The sequence below is a fragment of the Tinamus guttatus genome, unplaced genomic scaffold, assembly GCF_059628265.1.
Source record: "Tinamus guttatus ecotype Peru unplaced genomic scaffold, ASM5962826v1 Tinamus_guttatus_pri_ptg000244l, whole genome shotgun sequence".
Lineage (NCBI taxonomy): Eukaryota > Metazoa > Chordata > Aves > Tinamiformes > Tinamidae > Tinamus > Tinamus guttatus.
In genome coordinates this window covers 213,392-239,045 of record NW_028288778.1, presented here as the reverse complement: position 1 = coordinate 239,045, position 25,654 = coordinate 213,392, and the positions used below count along the sequence as shown (strand labels likewise).

Below are 25,654 nucleotides of genomic sequence, written 5' to 3'. Positions count from 1 at the left end.
CCCTGCTCCCCGTGCAGCCGTGCGCCTTCATGTCTGTCCTGGTCCCTGCATGAGGGGTCAGTGTGTGCGAGGATCGGGGTGTCCGTGTTCCCCTCACGTGAGGCTTGGGGTGGCCATGGTCCCCTCCTGTGAGGCCTGGGGCACCCAGGTCGCCCTCCAAGGGCCAGAGGGTCGGTGCGTCCTCACCATCATCCGCTCCCTCGCGTGTCTGCCCGTGGTTCAGCGGGGTCGGACACGGGGCTGCACCCTGGACTGCGGCTCGGCGTGGGGCCGTGGGGCCGGCCCGTTCCCAGCTCGGGGCCTGGTGCGGTCGGCGCCGCCACCCGTGTGGCTGTGCTGAGGCTGCGGGCAGGAGCAGCCGCGCGGCCGGGGCCCCGGAGCGGCCGTGCCCGCAGCCAGCTCTTCTCTCCCCGCTCAGGCCACCCCCGGAGGGACAGCGCTGTGCTCCGCGCTCGGGAATCATGTCCCGTCGGAAACAGACCACTCCCAACAAAGTTCACTGTGAGTATCCCCTGCGCGGCAGCGGGAGCCGGCGCGCGGGGTCGCAGAGCTGTGTTTGTGCACAGCAGCTCCTGCTCGAGCTGCGGGCAGAGCCGCACGCGGAGCTTGGCCGTGCGGGCTGCAGCCGGGCTCTGCTCTGCCCTGTCCCCGTGCAAGCTCGTGCTCCAGGAAACGTGGCTGCGGTAGCACGGGAAGCTCTGGCCGAGGTGAGCCGGGGGTCCCGGCCCCTCGTGTCTGTCCTGCCACAGGCTCAGCTCTCTGAGCACAGACACCCCACGTGCGCTCGCTGTCCCCGATTGCCAGCTGTGGTGCACGGAGCCTCCCGCCTTTCCCTTGCAGGCAGTGGGCACTGGCTGAAAGGCAGTGGGCAGATAAGTGCTGTCCATCAGATCACGCCTGGCCTCAGCTGAGAGGACAATCCTGTTTCTGCAGCAACATGGACGCCCCGGTGTTTGTCCCGGAGCCGAGCAGCTGCGGGCGCTGTTCGTGAGCGCTCGGTGTGGGCAGGCGACAGCGAGGCGCTCGTGGAGCAGGGGACAGACATGTGGGTGATGGGCTGCAGGGTAGGACAGCACATCTGCAGCAGCTGCTTGACCGGCTGCGGCAGGGGAGAACCGGGAGCAGGGACGGGGCGTACGGTCTTGCCTAGACCTGGCCCTGTGGCTAGAGACATGCCTGGAGCCAAGGCTGGAAAGGGGACAGCAAGTTCCTGCTCTGGGGGACGCACAGCTGGCGAGACGAGGGCGCACCGGGGTTGCTGGAGTGTCGTGGCTGTCCTGGGTGCTGGGAGCTGAGCGCCCCAGCCCTCGCGCTGCCTCTCTCCGCTGCTGCCGCTGCCTTGCATGTCTCTGTTCTCTGTGCTGTCTGTATGGGTATGGCAACAGAATCTGTGCATGCTGTTCTCTGCACACTCGGCAAACGTAGTGTGGGAAATTACTTCTGTCTGGGATTTGGGATTTCACACTGGGGAGAATGACCCCTGCGGGATTTGAAAGCCTGCTGGGCTGCTGGGGCTGTGCATGGGAGGGCTGACAGCGCTTCCCTTGGTGGCCGCTGTGAGGGAATGGAGGGCAACTTTCGGCAGCTGCGCTGTGACTTGTGCTCCCCAGTTCCTTCTTCTCTGTGCTGGGTACAACTTAGGCACAGCGTAGCTTTGGTTTGCCTGCTGTACGTTAATGACTTTGGAATTGTCTTTGTTAGAGAAATGTGGCATTTTCTGTATTTTCTTCTACCTTGCCAGTAACACATCTTGCATCCACACATACTTGCTTCCAAGAGTGCACCGATACTACTTGCTTCTGTTTAGGTTAGACTTACCTGCAGCAGCTCTTGTGCTTTCTGCCGTGTGTAGATGCATTCTGCCGTGCGGCTGTATGGAGACCAAGGGACACACAGCTGTAATGGTGTGGGTAGATTTTCCGTGATGTCCAGGTGGTCTCTCTGCCCTTCTGCACTCCAGTGCATTAGGGTTATGTTCCTCAGAAGCCAGCACAGAGCCGTGCCTGCTATGGAGTTCAGCCGTGCACTGTTTTCACAGTGGACGTTGCCTTTGATATCTGCAACGAAAGTGATTGCATCGCCAGTTTTGCTCTCAGGGGAGACTGACTGACAGACATGCTATCAGCAGGCATGAAGCTGAGGTATGGTATCCGATAAGCCTTAGAGAGAGGAGGTCTGGGACCAGTTCACCTCCTTGAAATGCAAAACGTTAGCTTTCAGAACAGCTACTTGATAGGAGGCACCAGGAGCAGCAAGCAGAACCACAAGAAGATAAAGGGACTGAGAGACACAAGCAAATGCCAATGATGATGTCTCCACCTTGCGATGCAAACTTGTGTGTCTTGTGATGAACACCTCCAAATCGTTGGGACTTGTTACCTAGCCTGCTGTGTATCTGGAGAGCCCAGAAATGCCATGCAGTGCACTGGTGAATGACAAGGATAATCGGAGAGAGCACCAGCTCCAAGAACTGGGTGAGCCAGCAGGATGAGGAGCCGGGCTGAGAGATAGCAAGCACCTTGCTGACACTTCTCCACGGGCACGGAGATGGTTTGGGAGGAGAAAAATGAAAGGGACAGCAGGTATGCAGTTTTTGTATGCAGTTGTCTGCAACTGAGATCTAATTTGGCAGGCTTTGGTGCTGAGGAACTGCTTTTTGGAATTGCATAAATACTGCTGTGAATGACTAATCAGACAAATTTGTGGGCGGATTGTGCCTACCTCCTTGCTTGGCCGCTCCATGTTATCTTCCTTCTCAGATTCACTAGGGCAGGCAACAGCTGCAGAGCTCTCCCTGGCTGGCTCAGTGGCACCCCTTGTTATCTTCCAGGCTTGGCATGCCCCTCATTTAACCTTGCTCTCAAAACAACAGGGTTTGCTGTCCCCAATTAGCGCAAAAGCACTTTGTTTGGCATGCAAAGTGACTGGCTGGGAATTGTATGGTTACAAGTCAAATGGTTTGAAATGGAAGGTGAAGTGGGAGGAAATTGAAAATTAGAGAGAAACAACCACAAAAGCTACTGTTATTGCAGAAGTCTCCTTTTGCACAATGGCCAGGGTTTCTGTCCTTCTGGCTGCAGCTGTTTCCCCTTTGGCGGGGCTGCAGCTCGTAGCTCGCTCTTAATAATTTCACTTTGCTTTGCCACATGGTGCACGAAAAACGTTTTCACCCAAAGAAGTGATAACAAATAAAATTGTCATAATGGAATATACTTACTGCACTTCCCATTGCTTATTGAATTGGAAAATACAATACGGTTTTCTTGTTTGTATGGAGATGTCTTCGTTAATTCAATTTGGTCTCTCTTTTCTCTCAGTCTCTAAAGTATAAGATCTCCCTGAGCCATCATCTAATCTTGCATTCAAGCCCATCCGCTGCTGCACTATCCGCTGTGGGCGAGTCCACTGCTCTTGTGCTTGCCAAAACTTTTGCTGCAGGATTTTTCTTATTTTTCCGCTTCTCTCTCCGCTGTCCCATAAGCTGCTCTGCTCTCTGTGGATTGCACCCTTTGCAAGTGACGCTTACTTCAGCACTCTTAGAAACAGCTTTGTTAGTCAAATTAATTACCACTTCCTAGCTACTTATCATATCCCAATATCCAATTAATCCTGCATCTCTTTCCCTCTCCCTCTGATCTACACATCCTCTCTGCTCTTCAGTGTTCCTCGAATTCTGCTGTCCTCATCCCCAGCTTGAGGAGAAAGCACCTTGCAAGAAGTAGCACCCATCATTCAAAACTAAGCAGGAATTGTTACTTACATCATATTCCTTTGTTCTTTCAGTGCGCTGTAGGCTGTGGTTGTTAACTTTTTCATTTGTTATTTTTCATTTCAGTAACCACTGCAGCAGTGTGGACAACCCAGAATAGCCATGGGGCAGGTGGACTAGATCCACAGTGGTGGAAAGACTGGCAGATTTCAGGTCCAGGAAAGGAACACAGAGAAGACCTACATGAACAGGGACTTTACACTGATGTACAAGAAGGGGAGGAAGGGGCTTATCTCTGAGAAACTTTTCTGTTTTGGAAGAAAGATAGGGGAATGAAGCAGTCTCTTTTGATTTTTTGTTTTGCAGGTTTTGAGGTGGGAGCTGTTTGTTTGTGTGTTTATTTTCCAGAGCACCCAAGACTTGTCCTGCATTCACACAGTTCACGAAGGGAAGGGCTCAGGAAAAGTGATTTCTGGCTGCCAAGCTGATCCATCACCATATCCTAGCACTGCCCCTGTTGCACAGTTCCACAGGGCTGCCCCCTACTTCCAAGCTGCTCTCCTGGCATCCCACTCATCCTCCACACTGGGAGGAGGACTGGAGCACAAAGCAGAGGCTTTCGTGTAACCTTGCACTGTCCAGCATCTCTAGCCCTTTGTAAAACAAATCCAGCGACTTGTTTTGGTGCTGCAGTCAGGCTGCAGCCCTCTTTGTGTTTAATAAAGAAACTTCTGCAGAAGAGTCTGTGAATTCAATATTGAACATAGCATTCTTTACTCGTAGTGGTGATCTTAAATCTCTTGCCTCTCTTATTCCACTGCAAGTGAACTGAGTGTAACGGGGGTGAAGTGTTTGTGTCTGAGCCTATGTGTGCAGAAACAATAAAGACGTAACCCTGTACCCATCGAGCATTAAAGCTATGTCCTAAAGTATGACTTGGTCCATAACTGGATGAATGGAGCACTCCTTCCTAGATTCTTTGGGAGACAATATTAGACTACTACACACACAAAAAAAAATTATATAAGCAAAAGGTAGAATTTTTAAAAGTTTCGCTTTTTTTTTTCCTCAGTCCTATGATGCCTTTTAGATACAGGGGTTTAGTTAACAGTTTTTATTTCTCACTTATGCTGACAGTTCTTTGCACTGTGCTGAATCAATAGGAACTTGGTTTTGTGTATGCCATACAGAAAGTTGCCAGACATAATTGCTATTTAGTTGTTGTGGTTAATGTTAGTTTTACTGATAGGAATGGAGTCTAATCCTCTGAGAAATATCTGTGCTTGATAAAATCCTGACCCTACAGCCTCCGGCTTCCATTCAGTGTAGCCTGGGGAGGGCTGTAACGGTGGGACCTGCTGCTTTCTGTGGCAGGTAGGATGTAGCGTGCTCCATGGATTGTGTTCCCAGACCCTCCACAGAAATGTGTCTTGTGTTTCTGAGGAAGGACGAAGGCCTTCATGTGCTTTTGGAAACCTCCACGGGGACGCTGGGAACTCGACCTTCTCTCCCACAGTCTCCGTGAAACTTCTGAAGGTCTTTGAAACCTGACCAATGAATTGCTGCTCTCTAAAGCAGTGCCAAAGCCGGTGAGGTAAGCACCAGGGAGGCAGAAACAGCGTCGTGGGGCGACGGGCCAGACTGGTCCTCTCAAAGGGCAGAGAGGGGCTCCCCTGGCTACAGTGATGACAGCTGTGGCCCTGTGCTGAAAGTGCAATTTTGTTCTGAAAGCTGTGCTTTGACTTGTTACATGTGAAAAATGTATGGCATCTTTCTTGATATTTTTGTATTTATGCTTTGGGTAGCTTGTGAGAACGTACAAATTAGCTGATAAATTTAATCAGAAAGCTGGAACTTTGGGAATGTTAGCACTTTGTCCCAAGTACTTCCAGCCTATCCATTGATAGAGGCAAGTCATGACTACATCTAGACAAAGGCCAATTGTTTGTTTTAATGTGAAAAATAATAGTTGGCTTTTACCGTTATTCCTTGGAACTGAAAATTGTCCCTAGTGGAGATTGCTGCAATAAGTTTTCTTCCAGGGTAGCTCAAATAATTGCTTTCTTGCATTGTTTGGCATCTGCTGTTGTGCTGTTGAGTTGTGTCAGGATCACGGTCTGCCATTCCCAGCAAGGCGGGCTCTAAGCTGTGCCCATACCCGTCTCAGCTGCCCGCGTTCGCTCCCTGCAGCGTTTCCTTCGGCGCGCGCAGTGTCGCTGCCGTGATTCCCGGGCAGGGCGAGCGAGCGAAGCCGGTTATCTGTCGTGTTGGTGGGAAGCAGCAGGCGGAGCGGGAGAGCTCCCCGCAGAGCGGCACGGCCGCATCCTCGGGCAGGAGGGAGGCACCAGCCCTGTGGGAGGGACCGCTCCTGTGCAAGTCCTGAGAAAACATACCTGTGTGCCTGTCTCTGCAGGGAGAAATGCACATTATGAAAAATAATAGCAATAAACAGCAATCCCGAATAGCTCATTTACAACTCTCCAAGCATACCTGCTGCGCTGGCAAAGCCCAGGCTCTATCGCCTGTCAGGCAGGGTCAAGGTTTGTGCTGCTCCACAGCCATCCATCTACTGCTGGGACACCAGTCTGCGCCAGCGGACATAGTCCAGTCCATTAAACCAATTAAAAAGCACAACTATGATTTGCTTTCTCGAAATAACTAGAACTAGAATTACTTGCTGCCTGTGGAGGAACTTCTAAATAACTAAAGAAGAATTTCACAAACAAATGCTACACAATGATTTAATTAAGGTTAAGAAGGTTTTAGTGGAACTGTATGTCAAGGAAACATGACAAATATTATAAGCAGGAAATGCCAACAGAGAATACTTAAGAGTTCAGCTTGGCAGCTGTAATGATTTTAGGCTCTTGAAGACTGCAATTCAGGCAGGCACACAGACTTACTCTGCCCTGTAGTTGCACAGCAAGGAAGTACAGAGAGAAAAATAGAGTCGTTATTTGAAGCTTGGTGCAACTTTGCTTGTGGATCATGGAAGCGCCAGCAGCGGCGCTTTCCTCCACCCCGGTACGGTTGTGTTGCCCCCGGCCGTCCCAAGCAGCGCAGAGCATCCAGCCGCAGCGCCCGCTGGCCGCCCCGAAGCGCCGTGCTTGGTGTGGGACGCTGCCGTCCGCGCAGACACAGGGCCACGTGGGGCTCGCGAGGGGCAGCCCGTGGGCAGCCCCAGGCCCCGCAGCTCCTCAGGCGGCTGCGGGAGGGCTGGGCCGGCGCCGCGGGGCTGGCGCGCGGTGCGAGGGGCGGCCTCGGAGGCTCTGCCCGGCAGCAGCCCCTGCCCGGGCTGGCAGCGGGCTCTGACTCTGTCCTTGTGCCCCCAGGGGAGCAGGTCTTTGCAGGGCTGGAGCAGCAGGCCCGCCAAGCCATGAGGAAGAGCGGGGCGCCTGGGGAGCAGACGCCAGCCATGCAGCGGCTGCCAGACCACGACTGCAGCAGCAGTGAGTCCTGCCCTGCGGCAGCGGGCCGGGGGCTGCCGAGGGGGGTCTGGGAGGGCTGCCCAGTCCCCCTGCCCAGGGCCAGGCTTGGAGCGGTTGCTGTGTGTGATCCAGGTGACAGTGACGACGGAGAAACAACACAGGATGAAGTTTCTTCCCATACGTCTGAGGAGGACGGCTCAGTGAGGAAAGTGAAAAAGGAATTAGAGCGTGCAGACCAACCCGTGGCTGGCAGCCCACCGGTGAGAGAGAACAAGGCAAGTGCCCTGGCGCTGTGACCTCACGCCTGCCCGCGAGAGAGAACGGCACTATCTGAACTCCCTCCTGTCCCCACCAAAACTGCTTGTTCTCCCTCTCACCACCTCCAAAGTGTCTCTCCTGACAGAGAAAATGGTCTTGGGAGCTCTTGGGCTGCCAGGAACAGGAGAGAGCAGAGGCAAGCTGCCACTCTCATGGCTGGCTGCAAAAAGGATCCTGCAGAAGGTGCCCAGTGCCTTTTGTTCGAGTTCCTTTGGCCTACCTCCCCTCCCCTTTTACTACAGAGCAGGTCCTACCAGCCAGAACTGTTGGGCTGCAAGAGCCAAGGTGCAAGTGGAGGCTGTGAAGCCTCTTTTCCCTCTCTGCGACTGCAGGAGTTTTGCTCTGAGGTTGCATGAAGGACATTTTGGACCATCTTCCTCACTACCAGGACATGAAACCCCTCCGAGGGACTGGGTGTAGCACGCAGTCCATTCAAGGCTGGGACACAGTGCTGATAGCTGCTGAGGAGGGTGGGGTGGCCGCACCAGGACCTGTGTCTTACACCAAGATGCTCTTCCCTCCCTGTAGGCACCTGAGAGTTTGCGTGCTGACCCCATGCTGGGGCTGTCACAGTGTCCCCTCTGCCAGCTGGAGTGCGGAAGCAGAGAGCAGCTCATTGCTCACGTCTACCAGGTAGGGACGGTTCCACACCTCACGCCCTGGCCTCCTCAGTGCCTGCCCCAGATCCAGACACAATCTGCGACAGGGGGCATGGGGTGACTTTGCAATCACTGAGCTTCCAGCTGGGAGGGGAAGGTTACAGCAGATAGCCAAGGGAGTCCTGGAGAAAGAAGCAACAGGGCATTGTGTGGCCATGTGGGGAACACAGCTCTGTCCCAAGGCACTCCCTGCCATCAGCTCCTGGCTGAGACAGGCAGTTCCTTCGGATTAAAAGTGGAAGCAATTCTGAGTCATTCAGTGAGATAAGGAGCCCTCCTCATCACTCAGTTCTTTGTTCTGCCACTTTATCACGGTTCCTTCCCATGACAGTAGCTGCTCTTTCTCTGAAATGATTCTGGCGTTGTTGGAAATCCGGGCTGGGATCTCACAGGTTTTGTTGTCAGGACTCTTCATAACACATCGAAGTCTGCAAAAGGAGGAATGAAGCAATACTGAATTGGCCACTTGTCTGCACCAGCTCACTATCTTCAGCTCCTATTGCAGTGAGCACTTCCTCACCAGCATCCTGCCTGCTGTTAGTTCGGTCATGCTTTGCCCAGCAAAAGCAGCTCCTCAGATGCACTGCTGAAAAGAACGGCCAGTTCTGATCTAACTGTTCTGGCCCTGTTTCTCTAATTCTGGGAGGTTTCCTCCTTGCTGTTTAATCTATGACACCCCAAATTTCTTAACTTTGGTCATGGAGTTCTGAGGCAGAAGTTTTAGTGGTTAAGTGGTCCTGTTCCAAGAGACAGAACTAAGTGGTTTAACATGCCTATTGAACATGCCTCCAGCAGGGCAGGGACCTGGATCATTTATCACTAACAACCCAATGGTTGTTTTGCAGCACACTGCAGCTGTGGTGAGCGCCAAGAGCTACATGTGTCCAGTATGCGGCAGAGCCCTCAGCTCACCGGGATCTCTTGGTCGACATCTCCTGATCCACTCAGAGGACCAGCTGTCCAACTGTGCAGTATGCGGAGCACGCTTCACCAGCCACGCCACGTTCAACAGGTCAGGGTCACCCCGGCTGGTGAGGGGGCTAGGGCACCCGTGATACAGATTAGGTGGGTTGTCTTGAGAGATGAAGGAATAATGTCTCTGGCCCCACTAAGGCCTGGAGAGCTGTGAATACCCCTTGTGAGAAACAGTCCCTCGATCCCTTGCTGCCTGGAGCGCCAAATCACTGCTAAAGGCCAGGCCTCCATAAGCCATCCTGCTAAAATGTTCCTCCCTGTTCCTTATGTTCCTGCACAGAACCAGAACTGTACAAAGAGCACTGGGGTCTCTGGCTGCTGGAGAACAGCCGCTGCTTCCCTTGCCAGCAGTCATCACATCAGGTCTGTGCTGGCCAGTGTTTTAGTGTGCCCTGTGGGTTCCTTATTTCCAGGGCAGGATGAGAGGCAGAAACCAAAACGTTTGTGGTCTGTGTCCTGGCTGGTGGAAGTTTAGCCACTGACTAGTGCAACAGGGCAGAAAAGAAAAGTACAGAGATGTTGGGGAGGAGAGCTTGCTCCTCCTTTGCTCTCTTCCACCCCAGCAACTGCTCTAGGCCAACTATTCCCATTCCTTCCTCTGCATAAGATGCTGCTTTGGTTTAGCATAGGCCTCTCTCCTGGCCAGCAGCAAGGGCACAGCTCCTTGCAGCCCGCAGGAAGAGTGTGACTGGGGACTCTGTCAGCACCAGGTCTCTGACTTGCTGCTCTTTCTGCTTCCCAGCGAGAAGCTGCCGGAGGTGCTCAGCGCAGAACACCTGCCCTTGCCGCAGAGCGAGGGACCCTCTGGGGCCAAGGGCAAGGACATGGCTTTTCATGCCCCCGTGTATCCCGCGGGCATTCTCCTCGTGTGCAACAACTGTGCAGCTTACCGAAAGCTGCTGGAGGCGCAGGCACCCGGCGTGCGCAAGTGGGCGCTTCGTCGGCAGAACGAGCCCCTGGAAGTGCGGCTGCAGCGCTTGGAGCGGGAACGCACAGCCAAGAAGAGCCGCCGGGACAACGAGACGCCGGAGGAGCGGGAAGTGAGGCGCATGCGGGACCGAGAGGCCAAGCGGCTGCAGCGAATGCAGGAGACAGACGAACAGAGGGCGCGGCGGCTGCAGCGGGACCGGGAAGCCATGCGGCTGAAACGCGCAAACGAGACCCCAGAGAAGCGGCAGGCCCGGCTCATCCGGGAGCGCGAGGCCAAGCGGCTCAAGCGGCGCCTGGAGAAAATGGACATGATGCTCCGGGCACAGTTTGGCCAGGACCCCTCTGCCATGGCAGCTTTGGCCGCTGAGATGAACTTTTTCCAGCTGCCAGTGAGCAATGTTGAGCTGGAGAGCCAGCTGCTGGGCAAAATGGCCTTTGAGGAGCAGAACAGCAGCGGCCTGCACTGAGCCGCGGGTCAAGCACTGAGCCGCAGCTGCAGCGCCGGCCACTGGGGCACTTGGCCATTCCGCAGGCTGCTGGGCACCCGACTGACTTCCCAGGCCGGCCGGCCTCACGTAGGGTCTGGCTTTCTCCCGGGCACAGGAGGAGAAAGGAGCTGAGAGATGTCTGCCAAAATAGCCCCTGGGGAGCAGATTCTGTGGATGCAATCTGCCCTGGGGGCCACGCCACAGCCTGCGAGTGGAGGGAAAATAAATTAATTTTCATGTTTATTTAGTCCCCTTCCTTGCCTTTTGCTCCATCCTGTGCTTGGACCCTCATACCATGGTTGGGGTTGGGTTGCTCTAATTCTGCTGCAGGTAAGAAGTCTTCCTTACTGAAAAAGGATCTTGTTTACTGCAACATGAGTTATGGAGTGGAAGTCTTTGCTAGTCCACAACTCCTCCAGGAATAAATATCTTGCTTTTTGTGTCCATAAAGAGGAAGGAAAAAAGAATTGAATCTCCTTGGAAATGGCTGTGCACACCCTCTCTCTTAACTCTATTGTTATGTGCTTATTTGCAGTAGCATCCCTGGGAAAACTAAGAGGAAACTCAGTTCCTGTTCTAAGACACACCATGTAAAAAGTAGCAGAAAGGCTGACGGAGGTAAGCGCACAGGAAACAGACATTTGCCAGTCTCCTCACAAGTTAATTTTCACTTAATAGTATTTTGAGTTTGAAGATGAAAAGGTGATTGAATGGTAAACAATTAGGACAGACCTGTTCTCTCATACTCTATGGATTTCTTAGTAAGCTAAGCTTGATCAAGCATTTTAATTCCACCAAATGCAATGATGCTCACCTGGAACTATGGATCACTTGCAAGGAATTAATTCTCTTATTGAAGCCCTCCATGACCAACACTGACTTTCCGTGGTCTTTGTGAATAACATGCTCCTAGTGGAAGCCAACAGCAAACACAACAACAGGGGTAGAAAGAGAAATCTCAGGGGATGGAGGGGCACAAAGGGTAGTTATATTCTCCCTTTTGACTTCTTTAAGAACAAGCATCGAAAATGCATACTTTAACTCTGTGTTTCTGGAGCTGCAGCCCACCAGACACTGAAGCGCTGCACACCTGCGTGTCGCAGCATGGAGAACCGTGCTGCATTTCCAGCACCGCCGCATCTCCCAGTACGGTCTGCAGTAGTTACATGGTGGCCTAAGTGCACTGAAAACCCCTCTTGCTCTTATCACTGTCTCTGCCTTAAGTCAAAAACAGTGACCAGAAGACATATCCCTAAGGTCAGAGAGGAAAAGTTTGTGTTGTTGTTGTTTTGTTTTTTAAAGGGTTTCAGTTGTACTACTTAAATAGGTTTAATTTTAAATCGATTTTTTCTCTTGCCAGATAGTTTGGAAAACTCATGGTGCAGCTGCTGATTGTTCCAAGCTTCACTTACTGATAAAGCCATGGTATTAAAGGGGTTCAAGAAAGAGCACATGAGATCAGAACCCATCTGCCAGGCAGCTTTACCCTGGGCATGCCATAGTTTCCAGATCACACTGCATAAGACCAGAAAACCCACATCCGAATGATCACTGGTGCCACAGATGAGCAAAAAGTCTCAAACACCAAAGGAAAAGCTATTGGTTTATATATAGATATATATATATATAGATATATACTGTGTTTACAGAGTCAACAAGTTAAATGCAATATTCATAAGAGCATTAACAATAAAAATACAATCTGTGTGTAGCCAAGTACAGACTTAAAATGGTAAAACAGGAAAGAGGATCTCACCAAAAGTACAAATATACAGTACAAATTGATTTATTTAAAACAGTTACAAAAAAAGCACAACAAAATAGAGATTATCCTTAGAATTATTAATGCTTTGTTAAAGATCAGGTAGGAAGAAAGGGTCAGGATGGGGGTCGGAGGGGAGCACCTGACTAGTTCTAAGGCTTTAGATACAATGCAGTTGGTTACATGTTAATACAGCCATTACATAACTGGGATTATAGTGGAGGGATCAGCACTTATCTACACGGACGTCCCGCCTCGGGCAGCCCCGCTACCGGCGCCGTCTGCTCCGCTCGGCTCCGCTCCGCTGCGCGCGGCCGCTCCGAGGTGCCGAGGGCCGGGGCACGGAGCGGCTGCCCGGCAGGACGCGGGGCCAGCGCTGCCCTCCGCGCACGGAGGGGCGCGGGGCCCGGCCTGGGCGCCGCACGGCACGTGTGGCACCGCGGAGCTTCGCGCCGGGCCGAGAGGCAGGGAGCAGTCGTGAGCGACGCTAGGGAAAGGCACATGTGCTGCGGCGGCAGGAACTAGCATCGGGGCTAACCAAGCTGCTGTGGTTTCATTCAGAACACTTCGAGTAACGAGGATGGTTAGTTCTGTACTGGGGAAAGTGACTTCGAGTCAGGGAGGGGGCCGGGGACAGGGACACCGCGTGTGAAAGTGCATTATGCTGGCGCGCTGAGGGCCGGGGGCCTCCGCGCTGCCCCCGGCCCGGCGGCGCTTCCTCTGCATAGTCTGGTGGCGGCAGCGCTGCCCCGAGCAAGCCCTGCCCCGGCCTGCCGGCTCCCGCGGCGCCCGGCCCGGCCGTTCGAGTTCGCGAGACGGCGGCTGCAGCGCCCCGCAGGCTGCAGCGCCCCGCAGGCTGCAGCGCCCCGCAGGCACCCGCACAGCCCCGCAGGCACCCGCGCAGCCCCGCAGGCTGCAGCGCATCCCCGCAGGCACCCGCGCAGCCCCGCAGGCTGCAGCGCCCTGCAGGCTGCAGCGCAGCCCCCGGCCCCTGCGGGCAGCGGGGACGCAGCTCTCCCGCCTCCGCAGCAGCGCAGGGAAGCAGCAGCTCCCCGGGGCAGCCTGCGATGCCCGTGCCGGCAGCAAAGCCCGGGCAGCCAAGTCGCTCCACACGTCCTCCTGGCTGCGCCCCCTCTCCCTGGGAACCTTGGGCCTCCTCTCGGGCGCGCTCATCGCCAGGCCGGTCTCGCACAGTCTCGGGAGAGCCTGGACCCCTAACACAGCAACCACCTCCGCAGAAGCAACAAACCCAGCAAAGACCGAGTGCAGTGACGGGGGGCAACGCCGGGCTGGGCCAGGGCACCCCCAGCTCCCTGCCTGCCCACGACTGCTCCCCGCTGCAATCCCCGCCACGGGACGCACCCGCACCGTGATGTGCAGGACAGCGGGCGCAGCCCCGCGTCCGCCGCAGAGCGGGGCCGGGAGAAGACGAGGCCGGTCCTCCCGCGGCCCTGGGCTGCGCGGCCCAGAGCTCCGTTAGCAGACGGCGCCTCGCGGATCGCACCTGCCCTTGCAGGACACCCATCAGCGCGGCAGAGGTGCAGCCGCAGGTACCGCAGGACCCAGGACGGGGCAGCCTCTGCAAACCCCCTCTCCAGCAGACAGGTCTCAATGCTCAGAGAGGCACGGAGCAGCTCTGCACCACGGCCGTGCTCAGACATCCTCTCCGCGCACAGAAAGCAGCCCTTCCACATCTGCACACATGTGCCATCCTTCTCCTAGCTGTGGGCTCCAGCCCTGGAATCCTTCTGCAGGCAGCATGCAAAGGCGGCAGCAGTCGGGGCTCCTCCGCTTCCTGACCGTGGCCGCAGACACCCAGGTAGCCCGAGCGCCACGCGGTAACCAACGTCAAGCGAGGCCTTGGCGGAGGGCAGTCCAACGAGCAGCAAGGGCACGCGCACGGTGGCCATGAGGCGATGAAGCCAGCGCCTGCTTTTACTGACAACCAGCACCTGCTCCCACAGCTCCTTCACTGCAGGAGGCAGAACCTGACAACCTCACTGCAACTTTACGCTTCCCGATGCTGCTGAGGAGATGGACTGGGAGCAGCATGTCCTTGGGGAAGTCGCAGAGGGCACAGGCAGCAGCCTCCCCTCAGAAACCACTGTGAGGCACCAAGACTAAGGCGAGAGCAGAGCGTGCCTCCACCAAGACCTGAAAAGAAGCTGTTCTAGGGTGCAGGCATTTCAAAGGCAACACAAGCAGCTGGCAGCGCGCTCAGACAGGAGGCTCGGGGCGCCGGAGGGAAGGGACGTGGTGGAGATCTCCGAGTCGCCCAGCACCCTCTGCCTCGCAGCCGGGCGGCTACGGGGCACGTTTCTGAAGGACACGCACGCCCTGAGACACAACCACCATGGGCTCAGCAGCAGGACAGTGACACGGATGGGGGTGCCGACATCTGGGGCACCCGCAGAAGGAGAGCACCAATGCCTGAACAGCGAGGCATGCCTGACAGCAAAGCTTGGAAAGACGGGAAAAAGGAGGCAGCAAATGGGATGCTAGACGTCAGGAGCAGCACAGAGAGCCTGGTGGGACCTGCGCGCTAAGAAGGAACCAACAGGCTCTGGCAAGCATGGTCCCAGCACAGAGATGGGCACCTGAACACAAGGAGTACTTCAGCCCAAGTTCAGAGTGAAGGCTCTTATCTTCAACATAGCAGTGACTATTTCTTTATTCTAGCTAAGCATTTAGAGTTGGTTTCATAACACATTGTCAGAGAGGACAAATTAGTGTAACTACAGGAACCTTTACTTGAATGGAGTGTTATCACCATAACGAGGTATTAATATACATTTATAGTCAATCTCACTGCGAAAGAGACTACTCTGGATTTTACCATGTTGTTCAACAGAGGAACTCCAAGGTGAAGCATCAGAATAATGAACAGAAAAACATATAGAAATGCCCTACGATGCTGTGATATTTTTAGTCCCTATATCAGTCATGGAACTGTAATTAAGAGAAGCTTTGTACCTTGCCCGCACATGCACAAACACTTGTCTGTTGTCTAGAGCTTATTCAGGAAACTGCCTGCAGTGAAGAATTAGCCATCTGGAAAGTTTTCTTCTGATTTAATTATAAAACACTCTCAGTCTTCTCACAGTAAAAGAATGTGTTTCCATCCTTCCCTAGAGAATGCTAAATGTATCTTACTCCAGCTGAAAAAAAAAAAAAAAAAAAAGACGACGAGAGAGAAAGATCACTTGTAGGCTAAACCTCATTAAAAAAAAAAAAAAAGTATGAACATGGGAAGAAGGACTTAATTTGGTGTCAAATAATTAAATGTATTTCTTAGCAGGACAGAAAACTGCTGTCTCCCATCCCAGCTCATGCCCCATCCCAAGTGCTCAAGTCTTTCTGACAGTTTCCTATTTACCTGCACCTAAACCCATCTTTTTGGTCCTTCCTCTCCAATTTCTGCCTTTGGTGCAGATGTCTGCAGATTCTTGCAAGAAGAAAGAGCGGTTGGGTTCAGTGGAAGAGACAATAAACAGAACCATCAGAGAAGCATCTGCAGCCTGCCCTCAAGAGCTCCATTGGTGAACAGTCCTTTTAAAGTGCATGTATGAAGAAAGGAGATACTGGGAGTAGGGCCCCTAAGCTCCAGTGGGGACCCATCTTTCCCCATATTGAGAAAAGAGGAATCAAATCTTCAGCAATTTTATCTGCTACCTTGAGCTGCATCTGCCCTCCTTATCTCCTGAACTCTCCTGAACGCGCAGGCCCTGCCCTGCAGGGAGCCAGGAGCTCAGGGAGCCGCAGAGCCTCAGCCTCTGGATTGACCCTGTCCGAGCTCTCAAGCACATCCCGCATACGCCAGCCCAGCTCGTCTGTGCTGCTCCCTGAGGCACCAGAGCCCTCCTGATTCCCCAAGAGGATCTAGTCAGCCACTGAACTGGAGCAAATCCAGTTCTGCAGGGCAGAGAGCAGCCTTACTGGTGAACCTGTCACAAAGTCTGTGCAATTTCTTCACCCGGTGCAGGCAAGACTCATGCGTGGGGCGCACCCCAGCTCACAGCCTCCAGGGATCACTTTCCTGCATTGGAACGCCCTTCAATAGACAGCTTGACCTCCTGGGGAATGAAAGAGGGACGGAGCAGGGACGGCCGAGGCTCCTCTGCCTGCACGCTGTATCTTTGGAAGCCTGGGGCTGCCCAGCTGTGCTGACTGCCAGGCTCAGGCTGAGAGGGTTCTGTGGGAGAGCCCTGCGCCGCACTGTCCCTTTCGGGGTGGCTCTTCCTCTCGGCAGCCCTGTCAGGTGGCTCTCTGCACCCCTGCGCTGTTCTTTCAGGTCTCTCTCTAGCAGATATCAATTGACCTGCGAGAGGGCAGTTAGCCTGAGAAGCAGAGTTGCCGTTCATGCTCTGTAAACTGATTGATATGCAGACATCGCCCACCTGCAGCCTATGACAAGGCAGAGCAAAGAGCTGCGCAGTCCGCCCTGGGCTGCAGGAGGACCAGCCCTGGCCATACACAAAGAAGGGATGCTCTGGGGGCACATCGATGCTCACTTTACTTTGCTGCTCCCCAACCACAAAATGCAATGTGACAAACCCAGGCCACTGGCTTTCCTGAATATCCACCACAGTGCTGGAGTCAATCTTCAGGCCCCCGCTCACCTCAGCACTGCGGACGAAGTCTTGAGTCTGCAGGTCCTCGACTCGCTTCAGCTCTCCTGTGGCCAGCTGGATGATGGCTCCTTTCATGAAGTGGGAGGGCAGATGCGAGGAGCTGGGTGGTGGCAGCTGGGTCACGTCCTTCTCGAGCGTGCTCCCTCGAGCCTGCGCATCCGGGCTCTGCCTCGCCAGGGCGTCTGAAGAGGAAGACCTGATGGGCTCAGACACAACGGGCACTGGGACTGGCTTGCCGTTGGCTATTACCATGCCTTTGGTTAACTGTCTTTGTCTAACCATCTCATCAGGGGACGTTACAAACAGACTCCTGGACTGGCTTTTCTCAGCAGCAGCCCTTTCTGCGGTGCTCCTCAAAGCGTCCCTCGACTCCCCCTGCTGATCAGGGATGTTATGGCAAAGGTTTAAAGGGCTCAGGTCATCCTTCCTCTGGGCTGCCAGAATATGGTAATCCTGAGACGCCAGCACCCCCACCACCCTCTGCACCTCCAGATCAGCATCTGGGGTGCTTCTGTGTGCAGGCACAGAGACCTCTGTGTGCAAAGTCTGGTAACCTGAAAGAAACTGTCCATCGACCACACATCCTGCCGCAGCCCCTGGCAGACCATCTTCAGCTTTGCTGCTGGCCGAGTCCACAGCCTCACTGGTCCTCACCACGTTATGCTCCAGATGTCTCTGTCCACCATTGGCAGCAACTACCTCTGAACTCAGCTGAGTGTCTTGCTGAGGACGATTTGGACTTCCACCCGCTGCAGGTGTCTCGTATGCCGAATACCCCGGTGGGAGGCGGGACATCTGATAATAAACAGGAATTCTACCTGGTGCCATATCTAGTGGCTGAGTCCCTGCATGGTGCTGTGCCTGGCCAGACGGAGAGATGGCAGAAGTGGATTTGCTGAAGGTGTGGGTAGGAGAGGTAGTCTGGGGAGAAGGAGCAGCTTCCTCCGTGAAGAGCGAGGCATATGGCACGAAGTGAGGGACATGAGAGGCAGCGAGGCTGGTGGAAGGCGACAGGAGCGGGCTAGGCAGGAAGCCGGGAGGGACGGCATAGGGCACGGTGTAATGGGAGCCGATAAACTGCAGAGAGGTGGGGGGGATCTGTGTGTAGTGGATGGGAGGGTAGGGCACCCCCGGGTGCTGGATCAGCGGCGAGGTCACGTTGAAGGCCGGTGGCAGGGGACTCACGTTCACCACAGGGTGCAGGCCCGTGGGGGAGAAGGTGGCGGGCGGCACTGCGACTTTGTAGAGCATCCCGTACTGGTCCACTGTGAGCCCCGCCACGGCCTCCGCACCCTCGCCGGGGCCGTAGCGCGGGGCCGCAGGGCCCGGCCCCGCCGCCCGGCCCCACTCGGGGCCCTCGCCCGAGGCCGGGGTGCCCGCGGCGCGGGCGGGCTCGGCGCCCACGCTGGCGGGGGGCAGCTCCCGCTTCTTGGGCGGCAGGCACTCCTGGCTGCGCTCGTGGCCCGCTCTCATGGCGCCGCACGGGGTCCCGGCAGGCCCGGCCGCCGCGCTCGCTCATGGGGGCGCCCGCAGGGGCTGCCGCGCTCCGGCTCCCGGGTCCCCGCGGGCCGCCGCCTCACCTACACCGGAACAGAGGGAGCCGTGAGCCCCGCGCCGGGCACCGCCGGGACGGGCCCCGGCCCCCGAAGGAGCCCCGGGCGGAGAGAGCCCCGGGCCCAGCGGAGTCCCAGGGCTGCGGGAGCCCCGGGCCGGGTGAGCGTCAGCCCCCGCAGAGCCCGGGCGCAGAGGCCGCCGAGCCGCGCAGCACCCGCGATGCCGCGATCGGCGGGGCGGAGGGAGCCGCCCCGGCGCCGCCGCCCCCCGTGGCCCGGGCGCGCCGCCGCATCCCCGCCGGGCCCCGCACTCACCCGCCCATCGTCCGGCGCCTCCGCCGCGACCCCCCATCGGCCCCGGCACCGCCCGCCGCCGCCTCGGCCCCGCCTGCGGCGCCTCGCGATGACACAAGCCCGCGCGCCGGAAGTGCGGGAGCCGGCGGCGGGCACGACGTCACGGTGCCCGTAGGCCGCCTCGGCGCGCGCGTTTCCCGGCAACGGCGGGTTCCCCCGAGCCCGGTTCCCCCGAAGTAGCTGCCCCCTCTCCCGCTATCGTCCCGTTTCATGGCGTCGCGCACAGAGGCGCCGCCGAGGAGCCTGCCCGGAGCGCGCGGGGGCCGTTTCCTCTCCCTGACACGCAGAGGGAGCGGCTCGGGACGCGGCTTCAGGCTGTGCTCCCGCGTTGGGCGCGCCCGTCCCAGCGAGACAGGCCCGCCCCGTCCTAGAACTGTCAGCCCGCGCAAGGGAACCAGACACCGGCGGGCGCGGGACGCTCTTGTCCCCAGCACGCACTCACATCCCCCCCGGGCGGGTTCTCCGGCCCGCGGAGCTCCCCAGGCCGTGGCGGCCGCTCCGCCCCCCAGCCTGCGCGCCCGGAACTCCCGTTCGGGGGAGCGCGACCCGCCCGGCTGCACCACAGGCCCGCGCTCGCCGCGGGGGAACCACGCCGGCGCGTGACGTCATCAGTGACGGCCGTGGACTCGAAACGCACCTCCACGGGACGGTTCCGTGGGTGCTTCCGCCGAGCGAAGTAGTGCCGCGAGCCCCCTCCGCCCGGAGCCGCTGCTCCCGCTCCGCCGCGGCCGCCGCTGCTGAGCTCGCCGCGGCCTCACCCTCACCGTCCACCGCCGCCCCCGCTGCCTCCAGCGCCGGGGGGCGCACGAGCCGAGCACCGGGCCGCGGATCCCTCCGCCTGCGGTACGGGTGCTGCGGCCGCGCCGCCGCCATTTTGAATGCCTGGCTCCTGCCGCCGTCGCTGTCTCCGCTGCAGGGACCGGCCCGGTGAGTGCGGCCCGCGCCGCCCCCCCCCCCGCCCCCGCGCTGACCGTCCCTGCCTGTCCCCCGGCCCGGCCCCGGCGCTGCCCGCTGTCCCGCAGCGGCCTCCTGCGCCGCTCGGCCCCGCCGGCTTGGGGGGCGGCGCTGGCTCTGCCGGCCCGGGTCGCCGCTCGGCAGAGAGGCCTCGGGCCGCTTGGCCGCCGCGGCGGGAAGGCGGCGCGCGGGGCTCCGCTCCTGCCGAGGGGGGCTCGGGCTCTGCCCCCCTGCCGGTACCGGCGCCGCCGTTAGCCGCTCCATGCCGCCCTGGCCGCGCCCTGGCCGCTCGCAGCCGCACGAGTCCCGGTAGCGGCGAAAGTGCCCGGTTCTGCCCGAGGCGGCAAAGAGGCAGCGCGGCCCGCGGCGCCGTGAGCAGGGTCGCTCGCGGAGCGGGCGCTGAAGCGGCTGCTGAGGGATCTGCCACCCCTTCTCCCCGCACCGCGAAGTGATTTGTAGCTTCCTCGCAGTTTGTGGTGTCCCGAAAGTCTGCCTGCAGATAGGTTTTGTGCCTTTTTTTCCGTTGTAAATGCTTAGTAGTGAATTGCTTAGTAGCGAATTTTAGTTCCTGGGTCAGGAATGTGGTCATAATGGGATCCTGGTATGGGATCCTAGTAATAGCCTTGGAAGTGAGAGTTTTATGTGCTGGATCTGAAAGTGTAATTCACACCTATTACTCTAAACAGAGCCAAAGGCTGCCCCATCTCCCCACGTAGTGCCCTGGAATCTTAGATTTGAAATGGCACAGATAGTGTTTCTGGCTTTTTTTTTTTTTCTTGTTTTGCTTCTCTGCAGCACAACTGTGTGCCAGTTGTTTTTCCTATGTCTGTTTCTTTTTGTCCCTTTCTATGCACTATGCTGGTATCCTTTGTTTTATTTGCGTATCTCACTCTCCTGCCAAATTCTGTCTTTTGCCCACGCGTGCGCACTGTGGCATTTGGCAGGGGAGCTGAAACTTCACTGGACACCTGGAAGCTCAGGGAACACAAGAGGCTTTTCTGAGACAGTGTGTGGTGTGGGCTTTTCTTGTTCCTGCCATGGCAGGAGAAGGAAAATGTTAAAATTTCTATGTTGCAAAGGAGGAAAAAAGGTTGGGGTAATTCTTTTGTAAGGGAATCCAGTTTTTATCTTTTTTTCTACATAGTACAACTTTTAGATTTCATGCTTGTTTGATAGAAGGAAGACAAACATTCTCTTATTTCATTGTTCCTGTTCGTGTTTTTTTTTTTTTTTTTTTTTTTTCTGTAGCTGGTGCAGTGGGAATAGACAGGTTCTTCAATACCTTTTCTTGCTGTGTCCTGGCTGGAGACTAGGGAAGATAAAATATTCTGATTCTTCATATTTTCTTTGTGCACAAGGCTCTGAGTTAGTGTCAGGGAAACTAATGACAGTGGTTAAGTTTGACATGCAACACTATGGAAGCTGCATACAGAACCTGCTCTGGTTAATGCAGCTTAGGTTTGGAAAACTGCTTTTTAAAGTTGAAGGGCTAGCAAAAACCTTAGTTGTTTCAAGCAGCGATCATCCAGAATAGATTCTTGTGACTCTTTTTTGTATGGGTATTTATGTTCTTAATGAGTTGGCAATGTATATGTCTTCAAACTATGCTTTGGAGAAGGGCTGTTTTTATATTTAATAACGGAGCAAAAAAACTCTTCTGTCTGAAAGTGACATTAATTTGTTCTTTGGTGTGTTCTGGGAAAAATTGTCTCATTTATTTTGGTAGTAGTATTACTTTATTGGGTATGGGTTTTGAGGTTCATAAGGTAAATACATAATGACTATCATTAAATGTAGCCTGGGCAGCTGCTGTTCAAAAGTCAGTCGTAGTGTGTGTGTAAAGAAATCTCTGCTGACAGTACAAAGTTGTTGGAGCAAGGATGCTCTCCTCCTCCCCTCTCTTCTGGACAGCAGGGTGGTCTTTGACTCTGGAATACTGTTATGCTACGTTTCTTGTTTCTCAGTGTGACTGGAAATAGTACTGTCACTTCTTCCGAGTTGACCTCTCATGTCTTGTTTTTGAGTTGATTTTTTGTTTTTCTCTCCTCACTCCTGCTATCTTTGTGTAGCGTATGTTACCTTGCCTTTTATTATTATACTGTGTTTTAGCTCTACCTCCTTCGACCCTTAATTCTGGATTCGCAACCTAGCTTATTTTCTGCTTTACAGGTTCCTCTGATTAAGTAGCTGTTTGTAAAAAGAGATTGGTTTTTAACTTTGAATGTTCTATGTCGGTTGCTTTTCTTGTTAACTCAGTGTTGCTTTTGCTCTTCTGAATGGTGGCCAGGCTCCTTGATTGTTTACTATTTCCTGTATAAATATCAATAACTAAGCAATGTATCGCTACCTCTAGTATTTTTTTTTTCCATAACTTGGTCCCTATCTATAGTATGTATTTATACTTCTGTTTTTACTACTAGCATATATTTTGTGTGTGTGTGTGTGTGTGAAGCCTACTAATAGCAATGTTGAGGTGAGGAATCAGACAGCCGTAATTATCTGTTGCAGTTATTCCCTTCACACAGCCTGGGCATATCTTCCTCTTCCCATTTCTGTACAGCAGATTTTATTCAGTTCTGCTGGAACAAACGGGGCACTTCTGTTACTGATTTCAGTGGGAGCTGGGTCAGGCTTTAATTATGCAACTTTCCAAAAGTTGCTCTTGGGAAGTGAGATTGCTTATGCGTGAGTGGGATTGCAGTGCCTTCATTTGCCTGTTTTAGGTTATTTGTTTGAAAATACCTATTTCTGTAGTCTTGGGTAAAACTCTGAACTTGGGTCTGTAGGCTCCTTCTAGTCCTTAGAAGGAGCCTACAGACCCAAGTTCAGAGTTTTATATCCTGCTTTCAGCAGGAGCTATGACTAGGTACATGGCCTATTTGGATTGGAAATTGAGAAACATTGCCCCAAATGGTGAAGCTGTTCTGTGATAATTCCATGAGCCTCAGCGAGTTTTGTACCTTATTGTTTCCAGAATTGAAGAGTAAATAATAACGGAACTTAAAAGCTTTGTGACTGGTCCTTTTTAATTCTTTTTAAGTTGCTTAATAAGGTTGTTAGATTTCATTGCTATACTGAACGTGTGGCTTTAATATTTTTAGAGATATGCTAACCTTTCTAAATAGATTCCAAAGAATAGGATTTCAACTCATTTGAATGTTTAAGGATTTAACTACATACAGTTCCTAGCAAATCACTATAATTTAGCTGAAGCACTTGGAAGTTGTTTACGTGTGGAGTTTTGGTAATATTTGATGTTGTTTGCAAAATTAATACAAATTATTTGGCTATCAATTATATTTGAGTATTGTGGTGTTCTAAGGGAGATTTTTAGCATGAATTTTAGTTAAATCTCTTTTGGCATGGTGACCTGCGTACGAACTGAAAAATTTGAAACAACATAAGCTTAAGTACTAAAAGACTATATAACAGGCAGAAAATAACCATTTAGACTAAAACTTAATGTTTTAAAATATCTATTTCTCCTCTCCCACCCCTTCCTGGATAATAATGAAATGTTTACAGCTGCGCGTAATGTGATGAGTCGGATAGGAACGAAAACCATCTTTACTTGTGCAGGGGAAAAATTCATGAGTAACAGAGGAAAGGTAACTGAGCTTTCATGCAGTCCAAAGAGTGAAAAGAAAAGCAGAGAAAAGATGTGTGGGTGTTTATATATATATATATATATTTTATTTATTTATTTTGTAAAGATACCATGTTTCAGAAAAGTTTGGCCTTGATATAAGTTACCCAAAAGGGTGAGGCCTTGGACATGAGAAAACAGACTTGATGAGTTTGAGGAGTTCTGTGTTTGACCTAGCAGATTTTGTAAATATTAACTGCAGGGTTTTTTCCAGGTATTCAGGGACCATGCCTGAGTTCTGGAGCTTGCAATTAATAAAGAAAAGGCAGAGGAAAACTACTGATGTAAACAAAATGAGGAAAGGGGTAATTACTGCTAAAACTTACCTTGTCATTTATATTAATGTGTAAAGAATAAACACGTAAGCTGTACTGAGGGGGAATGTTAGTTAATCCTGAAAAACAAGACCTGCCACTAGGGAGGTTCTCAGCTGCTTTTAGCCAGCCGAAGTTGAACTTGGGGTCTGTCATTCCTAGGCAACATGTTTGTCCTCTCTCTGCTCGTAGGCCAGCCATCTTGTCCAGGAAAATGCATTTCTCTAATATAGAGGATATCTTAAAACCTTTGTGTTCTTGGCAGTTTGGTATTTGCTTGCTTTGTAGCTGTCACCAGAAGTTGACTCTAAAGTCTTTCAAATGCTTGATAGACATTCTGATATCAAGACAGAAATTGTGTAGTCAAAAATGAGTAAATCACTAGGTACATGTTTTAATTGTTCTTAGCTCTAAATTGTTTAATCCTATTCATCTTCTGGTCTTACTTTTTAGTATTTTTTTATTCCGTCTCTCATTAATTATCTATTCCGTGATGTGTAGCTCTAATTTCTTCTCTCAGTGAAGTCTGCATGGTCATATTTCAAGTCCCCATGGACTTTTGATACAGTTACTGTTTCACTGGTTTGTCAAGGTCGTGTTCTGGTATCGTGTTGCCCATTCTTCACCCGTGTGATCAGGAAAAAATGTAAATATTGGCAAATCATTTTCTGGGGCCTTGGTGGAGGTCTCTCTTGCTCTTGGTGCCTTTCACTATGCAGCAGCTTCTCAGAGTGCCAGCTGTACATCCATGGGACACACAAGGATCCTTGGGCCCTTTTTCATGCAGCTTGTCAGTGTGCTCTATAGGTCTGGTCTCCAGCGTGGACTTCTTGGCAGTGTGTACCGCAGTGTTGTATTTGCTTCTTAATGTTCTCCTGTTACCAGTATGCAAATAGAAAAAAAAAAAAAAAAAAAGAATATACAAGGAGTTCCAAAAGTTGACTTGTCTAAAAGAGGCTGAGAACTCTTATGTATATTTCTTGCAGAAAAGAACAGGAAAAGCAAGAGCCTGTGCAGTCTTCTCTCGCTTTTATTTTTTTTTCTTCTCTTCTCTCTTAGCTCTGCGTTAAGATCTGTAAGTACATACTGTTCTGATTTATAACCAACCTGAAAAGTACTTGCTAGGTTGTTCAAATTAGTTTGCAATCCTTAGGAATACTCGTTTAACTTTCTCATTGCTTCCACTCTGCCTTTTCCAAAGTGTTTTTTTTTTTTTTTTTTTTTTTTTTTTTAAACTGCTAAATACATAATTCTGGCCTGCAACTGCACTGCTTCAAATGATAAATTTGTGAGCTTATTAATTAAGTTACAGTCTGCCTGCCAACTAAGAGGCATCCAAAGGAACCTGGGTTCGACTACAGGAAGTGTTTATGATGACTCATTGGGTCACCTTGCTGAGGGCAGCAATATATGGACCTCATGAAGCTGGAGCTCGCTTCTAGGTGGGGGGAGGGAAGTGCAATTGAGGTTCTGAGCAATGTTTCATCAAATCCTACAATACTTGCAGAAAACTTGGTTTGTTGACGCAGGTGCTTGGATTTAGGCTGATCAGCTTTTAGACCACTGTAAACTATGAATATTGGTTTGCTTGATGACCATGAAACCTTTGCTGCTCAGCTTAGCTTTGGGAGTACTAACAAGCAAGACATGAAAATAGCTGCTCAAACATCCTTGTCCCACTCATTAAATGTGTCCGAGTGTGTATGCAAGGTATGTCTTCGAGCGGTCGTGGTACCTTTCTTGGTAGTACCCGATGGCTTTCTTCCTCCCAGTCTGGTAATTTACTCAGCAGACCCTGTGTTAATACTGCCTCATTGTTTGTCCTCTGATGTAGTCTTTGACGTAAGAGCTGTAGTTGAAGTATTTCTTAGCATGTGGCTCTTAGGGCAGAACTTGGTTAGCTTTGGCCAAAGAACAATCAAAATCTAGCTAA

General features: G+C 53.1%; 3 protein-coding genes across 3 annotated transcripts in view; 2 read left to right on the top strand and 1 right to left on the bottom strand.

The window, feature by feature from the left end:
- Window positions 1-428: 428 nt before the first annotated feature.
- Window positions 429-10,518, top strand: ZNF821 (zinc finger protein 821). The gene is made up of 6 exons (XM_088526197.1): window positions 429-501; window positions 7,042-7,158; window positions 7,270-7,412; window positions 7,984-8,088; window positions 8,960-9,126; window positions 9,832-10,518. Exons 1-6 carry the CDS (start codon window positions 462-464, stop codon window positions 10,484-10,486), a joined length of 1,227 nt encoding a protein of 408 aa, XP_088382323.1. The 5' UTR covers window positions 429-461; the 3' UTR covers window positions 10,487-10,518.
- A 5,200-nt stretch (window positions 10,519-15,718) lies between these two features.
- Window positions 15,719-18,475, bottom strand: ATXN1L (ataxin 1 like). The gene has a single exon (XM_010216734.2). The coding sequence runs from the start codon at window positions 18,371-18,373 to the stop codon at window positions 16,298-16,300; it is 2,076 nt and encodes a 691-aa protein (XP_010215036.2). The 5' UTR covers window positions 18,374-18,475; the 3' UTR covers window positions 15,719-16,297.
- A 1,135-nt stretch (window positions 18,476-19,610) lies between these two features.
- The window catches only part of AP1G1 (adaptor related protein complex 1 subunit gamma 1), a 40,554-nt gene continuing 34,510 nt past the window's right edge, over window positions 19,611-25,654 (top strand). Inside the window, exon 1 of the mRNA XM_088526210.1 lies at window positions 19,611-19,734. The gene's annotated coding sequence lies outside the window, so the exon portion shown is untranslated. The remainder of the gene's footprint in view (window positions 19,735-25,654) is intronic.

Excerpts from the sequence above, each read along its gene's own strand:
- ZNF821 (XM_088526197.1), top strand. The coding sequence starts at position 462 with ATGTCCCGTCGGAAACAGACCACTCCCAACAAAGTTCACT. Across the intron at positions 8,089-8,959 it reads TCATTGCTCACGTCTACCAG|CACACTGCAGCTGTGGTGAG; the intron begins GTAGGGACGGTT and ends GTTGTTTTGCAG. Across the intron at positions 9,127-9,831 it reads AGCCACGCCACGTTCAACAG|CGAGAAGCTGCCGGAGGTGC; the intron begins GTCAGGGTCACC and ends TCTGCTTCCCAG.
- ATXN1L (XM_010216734.2), bottom strand. The coding sequence starts at position 18,373 with ATGAGAGCGGGCCACGAGCGCAGCCAGGAGTGCCTGCCGCCCAAGAAG.